We start from the raw sequence: 14,614 nt of genomic DNA on the forward strand, positions 1-14,614 counted from the left end.
GCGTCCAAATATAGACGGAAGAGGAGGAGGAGGAGAAGGAGCTCAGAGGGAGAGTTTTGAAAACCACATCAAACACCAGAGGCTTCACACAGCGCCCCCCCCCCATGAGGTTCCCCGGGTTCCCGCCGAGCACCAGCGAGGAGAAGTTTTAGAGATAAACTGAGCTGAAATAAAAGACGTGAGCAGTGATGAAAGTCTTGAATTACTGTTCACTCAATTAATTTAATTACTTGGGAACAAAGATAAGAAAGTTTAAATGAAAAACAGCATGAGGTCAGAGATCCTCACGAGTGTGAACATCTGGGGTGCAGCGCTGCTCCTCCACAGTCCTGTTGCTCAACAGCACTGCAGTATTATAATTTATAATATAATAATGTAATTTCAATGTTTAATATTTAAAATTCAGGTTTCATCTCCAAATTCAGTCCAATTTAAATCAGTAACATTTACTATTCCTGACTTTCCTGAGGTGGAGGGGGGTGTTGGAGCTGGTTATTCTGCTAGAGGACTTTGGGACTAGTTAGTAGTCGTGTCAGTCCTTAAAAGCACTGGAGTCAATCCTCCAATAGTGTAGAAATAGCGGTAGTGCAGTCGCCACACATATCTGATCTCAGCTGATGGATGGAAACATTTATAGTGAGTTCAACATCATCATCCACTTCTCTGTGTTATTGAGCTGCAGTTGAAAACAAGCTCATATGAAACTAGCTGAACCAGGATGGAGCTGATGTTCTACAATCACGCAGGATCAGACATTACTAGGTTTGTTTTTGGTCTCGGTCTCTGAACTAGTCTTGGTCTTGATTCTCTCTGGTCTCGGTTTAGTCGGTCTTCACTACAAGTCTACCATTAATCAGGAACAGAGGGCCTGTTAATGCCAGAGTTCATTTATTTACTGGATAAAAATAAAAGCAATAACCAATATATTCAAAATTTCTGTATTTAAGCATGTTTCTGTTTCTGTAATAAAGTGACAAAGTGCTTGAATGCAGCACCGACTTCAACATTTAAATATCTTTCCATTTACAAGGTAAAACAAATCAAAACTCTTCCATAAAATATAATATAAAACTAAACTGCAGAATAGATCTCCAATTTTAGTGACGTTACCTGCTAATTGTTGTCTATCAGAAGAACAAAAGTAAGAATGCATGTAAGTGCACCCAAATTATCAATAATAAGAAAATGTGACTATGGTAATTTTGTATATAAAAAACAAAAACACATTATTACCAATTGATTACATTTTATGCAACTTTGATTTGTCATATTTATGTTTTAAAAACATACCCTTAAAAGGTATTTCTAAAGTATTCTTACTGAATAATTTGCATAGAAGTGACCAGTGATGATAAAACTGTTTAATATCCGGCTCAATTATCATCTAAACTCCTTTTAAACCCCACAGCCAAGAGCAGGTTATTCATGCTCATATGGAAACTAGCTGAACCAGGATGGAGCTGATGTTGTAGAATCATGCAGGATCAGGATATTACTGGGTTTTTCTTTGGTCTCGGTCTCTGGACTAGTCTTGGTTTGGGTTTAGTTGGTCTTGACTACAAGTCTAACTGAGAGACGGCTCTTTCTCTCCTCGCTCGCAAAAGATGCTAAATCAATTTTGAATTAATGGTGGATCAATCATCAATCAATCATCCAGTTCCAATGCCGATGTGTAATCAATGTTGAATGCAATATTCTGTTTGTCACGGACCAGACCTGACCATGTTTCAACATTGATTCATTCATGTCACTGCCATGTGGATAAAAGTCCTCCAACAGTCGTTTTGAGGAGAATCTCCTGTGGAGGGTCTAAATCTGTGTTGCCAGGTTGGGCAAGTTTTAGCCCAATTGGCCTGAAAAATATATATTTGGGCTGCTTTTCCTGGTTTTTACTAAATATTTAGGAGAAATGATTAACAGGCAGCACGGGGGCTTAGTGGTTAGCACTGTTGCCTCACAGCAAGAAGGTTCCCGGTTCGACTCCCAGGCCCAGCAGGGGTCTTTCTGTGTGGAGTTTGCATGTTCTCCCCGTGCTTCAGGGGTTCTCTCCGGGTACTCCGGCTTCCTCCCACAGTCCAAAAACATGCATATTAGGTTAATTGGTGATTATAAATTGTCCGTAGGTGTGAGTGTGAGTGTGATTGTGAGCATGGTTTGTGTGTTTATATGTGGCCCTGCGAGGGACTGGTGACCTGTCCAGGGTGTAACCCCTGCCTCTCACCTGAAATGAGCTGGGATAGGCTCCAGCAGACCCCCATGACCCTGAAGGATAAAGCAGGTATAGATAATGGATGGATGGATGGAAATGATTAACAAAAAAGTTTCCATTATGGCAGAGAAAAGTAGAAACTAACACAATAAAGTTAAAGGGGAACTTAATTTTAGAGGGAATTTATCTAGTCATCATTCAAACATTTTCTTACACTTTGAAAAGGGAAAAGTTTATTAAATAGTTTTGGGGAGAAACACATTTGTTTTCCCGTTGTTAGACACCTCAGTCAGGGTTGCCAGGTTGAGCGGGTTTCCTCCTAATTGGGCTGAAAAATACAGGACTGGGCGCGTTGATAAAATCTGGGCTGCTTTTCCTGGTTTTTACTAAATATTTAAGAGAAATTATTAACAATAAAGTTTCCATTATGGCAGAGAAAAGTAGAAACGTACACAATAAACTCACTGATATTTGATTTACTTTAATCTACTCAATTTAATTGTAGTCTTTGTTTGGAGCCTGAACTTTTTTTGGGCTATTTGGTGGTGTTGTGAAGCTTGAAATGTATTACGCATTTAATAGACGGTTTTATCAGAGAATGTTTGATTCGGGCTGGTTTTTCATTATTTCGGTGGGTTTTTCATGGCGTTTAGGCTGGAACTTGTCAGATCTGGCAACCTCAACCTCAGCGCTGGATTTCTTAGTGACTCGTCTTTTTGGTCTTAAATTTAGTTTGAAAATGGCATTAAAAAGTCTTAAATTTAACTCAGTCAAACCTGTAGACACCCTGCTCTTGCTGCTTGTGTCTGAGGTGTTTCTGGTTCTGTCGGGGGTTAATAATGGCCAATAAGGGTTTTAAAATATGAATGTTGCGTCACGTAAACATGAACTTACTATGTTTGTATGCTGATGACATCCTGATCTAACCAGAGATGAAGCCGTCGCTTTCATTCATGTTTACAGGGTCTTCTTCCTCTTCATCATCATTAACGGGTAAATAACAAACACAGACTTCTGATCACTGATAGAAACACTTTATTGGAATCTCCAACATTGATTTTGATGACAGGTTCTTTCAGATGGAGGCGTTGGGCTGAAGCTCCGCCGCTCCGCTGCCGGAGTCCGGGGAAACCCACGTCCCCTGAACGCCTCGCTGCAGCTATTTAAATCCATTCTGCAGTTTTTAATGTGCAAACAAGCAAAACTACTTTTAATTTACAGCTTTTTTTCTTGATTTGAAATGAGGGAAAATAGTGAATAATTTAAATATCGGAGATGAAGACGGTGATTTCCCGGAGCAGCGGCGAGGGGGCGGAGCCTCAGCGCCAGCTAGTGGTCGTTACCATGGATACGGCGGTCTGCGGCTGAAACACACGAGACACTTTAATCTCTAAAACCGGCACAATAATATATAAAGTTCTGCACCACAAACATAGAAAAGCTCAGTTTTTCTTTTTTGTTCCTCCTCCCGGAGAGACGAGTCCCGGGTCCCGTCCAGTACTCGAGTTGAGGGGGAATTAAATAAAAACGGTCCAAATCATCCCCCCTTTCCATCCCTTATGTCATTTCATCAATGAATGTGGTTTTACTGCTATTTCAACATTTAGAGTCATCACCAGAAAAATAACACCAGAAAAATAACTTATTTGACTATTTTTACCTGTTTCAAGTAAATTTTCACTTGAAATAAGTAGAAAAATCTGCCAGTGGGACAAGATTTATCTTCTCATTACAAGGAAAAAAAAATCTTGTTCCACTGGCAGATTTTTCTACTTATTTCAAGTGAAAATCTACTTGAAACAGGTGAAAATTGTAGTTTTTTCCAGTGATGAGTCTTGTTTTAAGTGTAATGAGATTTTTTTACTAAAATGAGACATTTTAACTACCGTATTTTCTGGACTATAAGCCGCTACTTTTTTCATAGGTTTTGAACCATGCAGCTTATACAAAGGTTTCTATTCTGTGGGTTTTTCTTCCACCACTCGGGGCGCTCTAACCGGAATTAGAATCAAAACTAAGACAAAATAAATGCAAAGAAGAATACGCTACTTCTTCTTTAGCAGATAGAAGTAGGTGGAAGCAGATTTCAAATAGATAAATAGATAAATAAATACCGGTTATTTTCTCTTGGTTCTGTCCCGTTTTAATCAGCAAAGTTGCTGCCGTGTTAAAAGACACTGTTAGGAAAGGATCTATTTAGGTACAAACATGTACATCATTTACAGTTCAAAATCCTTCTGTACATGTAGTAAATATCTAATCTAACAACATAAATATCTGCAGCTTGCATATCTTTTTTTTTTTAAATAGAGCGGATTGTATGCAGGTGCAGCTTTTATAACTTTTTTTAATTATTTTTTTAACAATAGAGCGGATGCGGCTTATAGTCCAGAAAATACGGTAGAAATAAGACAAATATTCTTGTTAAGATTGTGAGTTTTTGCAGTGATCCATTTTACTTATCCTGTGAAGGACAGAGTCATATTGATAAGTTCAGAAAACTGTTTTTAATTGTTGTGTTTTGATGTATTTGATGTAAGCCCAGTGGATATTTAAAGCTTACAGAAGGCTGCATTTAACTGCTGCTATGTCATTCCTGCAGTATTTCTGCAGGTGTTTTGGTCAGTGCTATTATTTGTAATATATTATATTATTTGTAATCAGCACAAATTATCTGTCCCCATATGATAAAATCCACCATCCCTCCTGATTCTTTTTTACAACTCGAGTACTGGTCCCATCAAATAAAACACTTGTACCGATTGTCTCTCCTCCGCAGGAGAACCGGGGACCGTCGTCACGCCAGGAACTGATTCAGACTCTCCCCCGTGTGGCCGGACGCGGTACTGCGGCCGGACCCGGGTCTGGGTTCTCCAGAACCTTCTGGGTCGCCGGTTCCTGTGGTTCTGAATCTCAACTTTGTGCTTTAATACTGACGCTCGTTCTGATCCCGCCCCGGCTCTGAACGTCCCTCTAAAACTAGAAGCTAAAATCAGCTCATTGCACCTTTTTTCCAAAAATAACCCAAATCTGATTAAATATATTTATATATATATATATATATAGATATGTGATAAAATGATGAAATGGTTCCTACGATTAAAAAAATATTCTGAAACCCTGAACGTCGTGTAAACAACAAACTAAAAAACAAAAAGAGGAAGAATTCAGCCCCCGTCTCTAAAATCTCCCCGCGACATCATGTGATGCAGGAAATGTACAAAAATAGAAGAAGATGTGCCGCCGGATCGACCCCGACTTCTGCTGATCAATGATGCTGATCGGATGCTGATCGATGTTCTGGAGATGTTCTGGTTTGAATCTAAGACAGGAAGCAGCGTAGATACGATTTAGGGACGAGAGACGATTCCTCGTTTAGTTCTGGCTCCTGGAGTCTGTTTACATCTGTGAGGACGAGTGGTGAAAGCTCCGACTGCACCTCAGGTCTGTGTGGAAGCTGAACAACGCAAGGCATTCTGGGAACTGTTTGACGAGGTCCGAGGGGACCCGGGAACTTTGGGCTGAGGTTTTTATTGCAGACCTAACGCGCTTCTCCATCTCTGGCAGGAAACCCGGCCTCTTAACAAGAATATTTGAATTATTTCTGGTTAAAATGTCTCATTTTTAGTAAAAAAAATCTCATTACACTTAACTCTTGTGCTGTCTTTGGGTCAAGGGAGGGTGAAGGGAGAAAAGATGGAAGGAAGTAAGGAAAAAAGAAGGAAGGGAGTAAGGAAGGGAGAAAAGATGGAAGGGAGAAAGAAGGAAAGAAGGGAGAAAAAGGAAAGAAGGGAGGGAAGAAGGAATGGAGAAAAGGAAAGAAGGAAGGAATGGATAAAATAAGGAAAGGAGGAAGGAAAAGCAAAGAAGGTAATAAAGGAACGAATAACGGAAGGGAGGTAGGAAGAAAAAGGAGTAAAGGAGGGTTAAAAAAGTAGGAAAAGAGTATGGCAGGAAGAAAGAAGGATAGAAGAATTGGGTCATTTTGACCCAAAGACAGCACAAGGGTTAAAACAAGACTCATCACTGGAAAAAACAACAATTTTCACCTGTTTCAAGTAGATTTTCACTTAAAATAAGTAGAAAAATCTGCCTGTGGAACAAGTTTTTTTTTGCTCGTAATAAGATAAATCTTGTTCCACTGGCAGATTTTTCTACTTATTTTAAGTGAAAATTTACTTGAAACAGGTGAAAATTGCTTTTTCCAGTGATGAGTCTTGTTTTAAGTGTAATGAGATTTTTTTAACTAGAAATAAGACGAATATTCCTGGTAAGATGTTGAGTTTTTGCAGTGCTGCTGCTGACGACGTCTTACGTTGGACTTGTGGCACAAACCCCTTTTTAGGAGACTGAATATTCTCAGATTTCACGATTCAATAATTAAAAACTTTAACCTCGGACCCGTCTGACGTACCAGAACCAGAACTAAACCAGACTGATATCTGATCCAAACAAGGTTCTCTCCGACGTTCTTCTTTGTTCCTTTTGCCTTCCCTTTGAACCTTTTGATCCTTTTAAAGCCTCCGTACAAAATAAAGGAAATGAAGGCGACTACAGCTCCACGAAGGAACCTGATAAGTGGCCGGTTCTACCGACCAGGGGTCGGATTCACTAAACATTCTTAAGAATAAAAAGCTTCTTAAGTGTCATTTTTTTCTTAAGTTCAGTCTTAAGAAGAAAAAAGAGAAGAAGTCATATTCTCCAAAAAGTTTCTTAAGTATTTTTTTCAACTTTCTTCTTAAGTTTCTTCTTAAGAAAAAACTTAAAAGTTAATAAATTAATAATAAAAGTTCTCAAATTTGTTCTTGACTTTTTTCTTAACTTTAAGACAACCTTGACCTGTCTTAAAATTTCTTCTGTGAAAAGGTAAGACTCTAATATCACCTTTTTCAACACATTTTAGACAAGTTCAGACTAGTACAGGGGTCGGCAACCCAAAATGTTGAAAGAGCCATATTGGACCAAAAACACAAAAAACTAATATATCTGGAGCCGCTAAAAATGAAAAGTCTTGTATTAGAATGAAGGCAAATGACGAAAGACGAAATTTCGAGAAAAAAGTCGAAATGTCAAGAAAAAAAGTCGAAATGTCGAGAAAAAAGTCAGAATTTCGAGAAAAAAAGTTGAAATGTCGAGAAAAAAGTCAGAATTTCGAGAAAAAAAGTTGAAATGTCGAGAAAAAAGTCCAAATGTCGAGAAAAAAGTCCAAATGTCGAGATTAATGTTGAAGTACAATCTTGAGAAAAAAGTCGAAATGTCGAGAAAAAAAGTCAAAATGTCGAGAAAAAAGTCTAAATGTCGAGAAAAAAATTTGAAATGTCGAGAAAAAAGTCGAAATGTCGAGAAAAAAAGTCAAAATTTCGAGAAAAAAATTTGAAATGTCAAGAAAAAAAGTCAAAATGTCGAGAAAAAAGTCAAAATGTCGAGAAAAAAAGTTGAAATGTTGAGAAAAAAGTCGAATTGTCGAGATTAATGTTGAAATACAATCTTGAGAAAAAAGTCGAAATGTCGAGAAAAAAGTCGAAATGTCAAGAAAAAAAGTCAAAATGTCGAGAAAAAAGTCAAAATTCCGAGAAAAAAAGTCGAAATGTCGAGAAAAAGGTCGAAATGTCGAGAAAAAAGTCAAAATGTCGAGAAAAAAAGTCAAAATGTCGAGAAAAAAGTCGAAATGTCAAGAAAAAAAGTCAAAATGTTGAGAAAGAAGTCCAAATGTCGAGAAAAAAAGTCAAAAGTTCGAGAAAAAAGTCAAAATGTCGAGAAAAAAAGTTGAAATGTTGAGAAAAAAGTCGAAATGTCGAGGAAATAGTCGAAATGAAAAATGAAAAATAAGAATAAAAATAAGAAATTTGTAAGAAATGACAGTTCTTAAGAAAACATTGAGGAATTGCACTTAAGAACTTTCTAATGAACTTCTTAATTTTAGATCTTAAGACATTTCTTCAGATCGTTCTTCAGAACATATTGGTGAATCCGGCCCCAGGTTGTATAAAAGCGGCTGCTTTTGTTCTACTGGTTCTGGTTCTCGTTGAGCAGCGTCTTAAATACGAAGCTGCCGTTTCTAAGAGCTGGTTGTGTTGGTTTTCTAGCGCGGACTAGCGGACTAGCGGCTACGTGGCGGCACCGAGGTGCTTTGGCTCGTCGGTTCTGGTTCTGGTTTTCAGGGACGCGAGTCGGGATTCAAACTGCAGCAGAGCAGGCGGTTGCCGTTGGCGACGGCTGCTTTGCTGCAGTCGGGATGCGACGGCGCCCCCTGCTGGCGGGAGGAAGCTGCGACACAGAGGTGACGTTGTTCTTGCTCTAGGTTTTTAATGGAGGACGAGGACGAGGCGTCTCTGTCTCCGGGGACGTCTCCCAGGATGTCTCTGTCTCAGTAGACGCACAGGTCCGGGAACTTCATCTCGTAGACGGGCACCGACGGGTGCTGGGGGTGTCCGGTGGAGAGGGAGACCACGCCGGACGGGCTGGGGGGGGGTCTGCAGACGGAGACAGAGACAGTTACTGACAGAAAACAGCCGTTGCCCGGGGCAACGAGGATGTTGCACATAATTACATAAATAATCAGGTGTTTAAAAGAGGCAAACGAGAAAATATGACATTAAAATCAGGAAAATTATGAACTAAATCTGGAAGTCTCTGGAGACTTTCAAAATAAAAGACCAAGAAAGGTTCTTCTCGAGCTGGCAACCATTAAATATTTTGAAAATTTGAGAGTACTTCCAAAGGACTGAGCTGATGTCTTTGTTTTTTGTTGTTTTTCGTTTTTCTATCCCTAAAAATAGTAACAGCCTAATTACATTGGTATATAACTCTGGGGGTGATGTATGACAACATTCCGACTGTGTTTACTAGTATAACTTGTGACTACTACTGGAATTGCTAATTATTAATCTAAGAAATAATTATTAATCTCTAGATAACCCATTTCGGTTTCGTTCTAATTTTATTTTCTTTTACATTCATTGCACTACTACTACTATTTTGTTATGTCACTATATTAGTATCTTTTTATTTTTATTTATTTACTATTTTTTAAAATTTTATTACTATTATTTGTTTTTATTTTTTATTTTTTTTGCTATTCCCAAAGGAAAATTAATTATAACTGTGGGGAGAGGGAGGGAGAAAAAAAAAAAAGAAGGTATGTTCTAGGGGTGGGCGATATGACCTAAAATTAATATCACTGTATTTTTCATCTTTTGAACGGTGACGGTATAATATCACGGTATTTTTTGGTACGTTTTGGGAGGAGTAGCCTGTCCTGTCACTTTATGTGAATAAGGTTAATATTTTTATAATATAATAAGTAAATGGTAGGTATCCTTATAAAAAAGAGACATGGGAGAGTATTATGCATTCTCAACATATTTATTTGGCAAAAAACCTAAAGATCTTACACATATATATATATATATATATATATATATATATATATATATATATATATATATATATATATATATATATATATATATATATATATATATTTTTATTATATTATATTTTAAATATTTTGTAAACCTGTCTTAAAATCTAATACTAGACCTCGGTTGGGCTGGTTGGACAGCGGGTGGTGGAAAATTTCCCTTAATTTTAAATCCAAAACTTGACAGGTTTATGCCATGAGTATTCATATACAGTAATCCCTTGTTTTTCGAGAGGGTTACGTTCCAAAAAGAACCCGTGATAAGTGATATTCACATAGTAGCAACCCTTTTTTTTTTAAATAATTATTATACAAAGCTTCAAATTGCGGAGATCAGCACCGCCTCGCACGTATTCCACTGCTGTTCTGAGCCGCTCCATCCCGACTCGCGCTGCAGCGTCTTTTTCTTCTAAAGCCCGCGGTGCAGGTGTGTTTTTTCGAGAGAAGAACATGGTTATGGGTATTTTTTTGTCACTCTCTTTCTTTTGGACAAAAAGATTCTTTTAAACCGACATTCATGATTTTTTTCTCCATCTTGAAGTCTGTGATTCGTATTCCAGCAGGTTGAAACAGCGCTCTGCGCTCCGCTGCCGGAGACCCGCCCAGCTCTACTTCTGATTGGCTGGTGTTAGTTTGGTTGAGCCAGAGCTGCTTTCCTCTCATTCCATTGGTAGACGAACTCGGTTGACTAAGACTTTTTTTTTCTCTCAAACCTTTTTTTTTTTTTTTTTTTTTTAAGCAGTCAAACTCGCACGCCGAGAAAAAAACTCTGTACGCCGGAGATCCGGCACGGTGCCGGAATACTTTAAGCCCTGCATTTCTTACTACTCTTGTCGTAAGGTGTAGCAGCAGAAACTATGCCTGCAGTGAAAGCTGTTTAGTCTTGGGACGTGCTCCGCTGGTGCTGCTCAGCAGCACCAGCGGAGCAGCGGTCCCAGCGGGACCAGCAGCTGGTCCCACTTGCGCTCGTTTTGGCCCGGGTTGCCTCTTCATATTCACGGGTTTGCGTGTTTTTTAAGTGATGAAACAGGTTGCTTGTGTTTCCACCTCTTGCTGTCACAACACGGCAGCAAACCTTGCATATCACCGACGTTTTTAATGCCTTATTTAGGCTTATTATTTTATAATTGATTTATTACGGTATTGACGGTATTGCAAAATCCATGTCGTGGCGCAGTGTCACACCGGTGATGACTATGACACCGGTGTACCGCCCACCCCTAGTATGTTCATCTGTTTTGCTCTGTATTGTGGAAACAATCTGCCAATAAAAACATACATCAAAAATAAAAAATAAAAGACCAACCGTGTCATGACAACGACTACTATCTTTCTCATTTGACTCAGATTTATTACTTCATCGTTTTTTTAACCGTCTCTTCTTTTTCAATATTTTTATGAATAAAAAGGATGATAAACGGTTCATCTGTTATCCAGAAGTTTGATTCTAGTCGAAAATATGACATTAAAATTGAGGAACTAAACCTGGAAGACTCTCTGGGGCCTTTCAAAATAAAAGGCAGACAGTGTCATGACTGCTGATGATGTCAGACACAAAACAGCTGCTTCTCTAAGATCATTGCTGCTGTCTTTCCCTCTCAGCATTGTGTTATCCCTCCTGAATCCTCCAGACCAGCAGACGTCTGAATGTTCATTTGACTCGGTTTTTGGTTAAATAAACAACATATAATGTAATAAATGTGAAATAAGTCTGTTTGTTCTTCATCAATATTTGTAAATATTTTCATGAATAAAAGTTAAAATAAAATGAATAAAAAATTTTGTTTTTTGTAGAAAATATGACATTAAAAATCGAGTAAAAATTATGAACTAAACCTGGAAGTCTCTGGAGACTTTCAAAATAAAAGTCCGACCTGACTTACCGGATGGTGAGTTCAAAGATCTGGGCCAGGCGGTCGTGCAGCATGTTGGCCTGAGAGGACGAGAACAGACTTCAGGTCAGACACGGTGGTCCCGACCCGGATCTGACCCGGATCTGGGACCCGGATCAGATCCGGGTCCCAGATCCGGGTCCCAGATCCGGGTCCCAGATCCGGGTCCCAGATCCGGGTCCCAGATCCGGGTCTCCGTCTCACCTTGGACTCGCAGTGGGCGGCGATCTCCTCAAACGGGGCTTTCTGGAACTTCTCCATCACCTGGCGCCGCTTCTCCCGCTCCTGCTCGTCCAGACCGGTGGTGTCTGGAACAGAAGAGGAGACGGGTCAGGGTTCTGAGAGGGGGACGGGTCTGGGGACGGGTCTGGGGACGGGTCTAGAGACGGGTCTAGGGACGGGTCTGGGGACAGAGGACTCACCGATGGCCTTCTTCAGGGTCTCGAAGGTGATCTCCTCGGCCAGCGGCGACTGCAGAAACACCGTGAAAAACACCATGAAAGTTTGAACGCAACAGTTTCAGACGTAGGCCTGTGTTGAAAAGATCGATTCTCAGATTTTAAATCGATTCTCATATCAATTCCTAAAAATCGATTCATGTCTAAAGATTGATTAAAAATTAAAATATATATAATTAAAAAATTTTTTTTTCATTATTACATTACAACTTTTGGTACTTTTTTGTTTATGCCCAAAAAAGGAATATTTTGTTGGACACAATTATAACTGGTGCCATGTTTTTGCCTTTAAATATGTTTAAAGGTATGAAAACAAAGTTTTCAGTTATAATTGCATAAATTGTCTATATTTCTTTGCTTTATATACTGTATTGGGGTTACATTTGCATAAATGTTAAAAACCAAATTCTCATAAATGGGGAAAAAATAAAACCGATTTCATCCGTCTCTGTTTCCTCCCTGGATCTGTTTGGTAATTCTGACCCACGATGTTTCTGAAAGCAGTTCTATCAGCATTCTGGGAGCTGATTGGTCCTTACAGCATCATTAGCTGCAATACTTGCTGTTTAATCTCAATATAATACTAGTAGTAATATTTTGCAGAACTACAGTCATATAATTCATGTAACAGCTGAAAAAACAGTTTTATTAACACTAATCCAAATCAATATCGGAATCGAATCGGATCGAATCAAAGTGTGATAATTGATTCTGAATCTTAAGAATCGGAATCGACTTGATTCTTGATATTTGAATCGATCCCCAGCCCTATTCAGACGGCGGTTCAGTTTCAGACGGCGGAGGGAAACCCACCTTATCCGGGAGGCTGCTGGACATGATGTCCACCTGCAGGGAGACGGTGTCCACGAAGCTCTTCCTCCTGGTGAGACGGTCTTCGTCTGGGGACCAGCAGACGGAAACCAGAGTCAGGACTGTACACAGGCGGCTGCAGGGCCTTAAAAAGTCAACTTTAGCTAAAATAAGACCTTTAAATGTCTTAATTTGTCTTAAATCTCAACCCAAGGGTCTTAATTTTAGAGGGAATGTATCCAGTCATCATTTTAAAGTTTATTTAATCATTTTGAGGAGAATCTTCTTCGGAGGAACTAAATCTGTGTTGCCAGGTTGGGGAAGTTTCAGCCCAATTGACTGAAAAATATATATTTGGGCTGATTTTCCTTGTTTTTACTGAATATTTAGGAGAAATCATTAACAAAAAAGTTTACATTATGGCAGAGAAAAGTAGAAACTTACAAAATAAACTTACTGATATTGGATTTGCTTTAATCTACTCAGTTTAATTGTACTATCACCATCTTTAATCAAGATCTTTGTCAAGATCAAGATCTTTGTCGTGACATTAACGTGAAATATCATCAGGAGACTGTGAAGTGAAACACAAGCCGCATCGACACAAAGCTCTTGATTAAAGACGGATATGAAGTCACTAACATGTAGTTCACGTACTCACCGCAGCAGGTCCGGGAGACGCAGGAAAACGGTAACAAACATGTCTCATTATTATTATCATTATTATTAATTATTATTATTATCATCATTATTATTATAATAATTATTATTATTATTAATCAGTTATTACTCAGGTCTAGGCGTGACCATGTTACAGATCCACAGAAGTGAGAGGAAGCGATGGCCTCGCTGCACCAACTGAATTTGTTATAATTGTTAATCAATAAAATCCATATATTGCCCGGTGCTACATCACGTTCAAAATTATAAATAAATAAACAAACAAAAAAAATGAAATAAAAATGGGCTCTTTTCCACGTTAAGGTGAAATAAAAACCGAGGTGTCTGACTCTGCCTCCTGAAACTCTGACGAGCTCATAAACCGTCCAGAACCAGGAATAACCTTCTGTCCAATCAGAGCAGAGCAGCTTTCAGGGGGCGGAGTCTTCTCCAGGCTTTGGTTTAATAAGAAAACTGTTTCCTAGTGACTAAACTGAAATGTGACTTAAATGCCTGGTGATGAACTACAGAGAGATACAAGCACAGCCCCTCTATAGCTCTGCTAGAGCAACGTCTGCAGCAGGGCTGTAGCTGCAGCTGCAGCTACAGCCCTGCTACAGCTACAGCTACAGCCCTGCTACAGCTACAGCTACAGCTACAGCCCTGCTGCAGCTACAGCTACAGCTACAGCCCTGCTGCAGCTGCAGCTACAGCTACAGCCCTGCTGCAGCTACAGCTACAGCTACAGCCCTGCTGCAGCTGCAGCTACAGCTACAGCCCTGCTGCAGCTGCAGCTACAGCTACAGCCCTGCTGCAGCTGCAGCTACAGCTACAGCCCTGCTGCAGCTGCAGCTACAGCTACAGCCCTGCTGCAGCTGCAGCTACAGCTACAGCCCTGCTGCAGCTGCAGCTACAGCTACAGCCCTGCTGCAGCTGCAGCTACAGCTACAGCCCTGCTACAGCTACAACCCTGCTACAGCTACACCTACAACCCTGCTACAGCTACACCTACAACCCTGCTACAGCTACACCTACAGCTACAGCTACAGCTACAGCTACAGCTCTGCTACAGCTACAGCTACAGCTACAGCGTTACCTCTGGACGTCTGCTTGCACCTGTGCAGGATCTTTCCTACCGTGTAAAGGACTGCGGTTACATGAA

At 39.7% G+C, this 14,614-nt stretch overlaps 1 protein-coding gene across 4 annotated transcripts in view; it reads right to left on the reverse strand.

The window, feature by feature from the left end:
• Positions 1 to 8,576: 8,576 nt before the first annotated feature.
• efr3a (EFR3 homolog A (S. cerevisiae)) overlaps positions 8,577 to 14,614 on the reverse strand; it is a 121,952-nt gene continuing 115,914 nt past the window's right edge. For 2 of the 4 annotated variants that reach the window (XM_061731664.1, XM_061731662.1), the window contains 6 exons: positions 14,549 to 14,599; positions 12,796 to 12,875; positions 11,947 to 11,995; positions 11,729 to 11,832; positions 11,516 to 11,565; positions 8,577 to 8,682 (listed from right to left, as the gene is read on the reverse strand). In XM_061731664.1, the coding sequence (XP_061587648.1) occupies positions 8,577 to 8,682; positions 11,516 to 11,565; positions 11,729 to 11,832; positions 11,947 to 11,995; positions 12,796 to 12,875; positions 14,549 to 14,599 (440 nt within the window). Of the gene's footprint in view, positions 8,683 to 11,515; positions 11,566 to 11,728; positions 11,833 to 11,946; positions 11,996 to 12,795; positions 12,882 to 14,548; positions 14,600 to 14,614 lie in introns of all 4 variants that reach the window. The other 2 variants (XM_061731665.1, XM_061731663.1) reach the window with 1 other exon arrangement.

Source organism: Cololabis saira, chromosome 10, assembly GCF_033807715.1.
Source record: "Cololabis saira isolate AMF1-May2022 chromosome 10, fColSai1.1, whole genome shotgun sequence".
In the NCBI taxonomy this organism is placed as follows: Eukaryota; Metazoa; Chordata; class Actinopteri; order Beloniformes; family Belonidae; genus Cololabis; species Cololabis saira.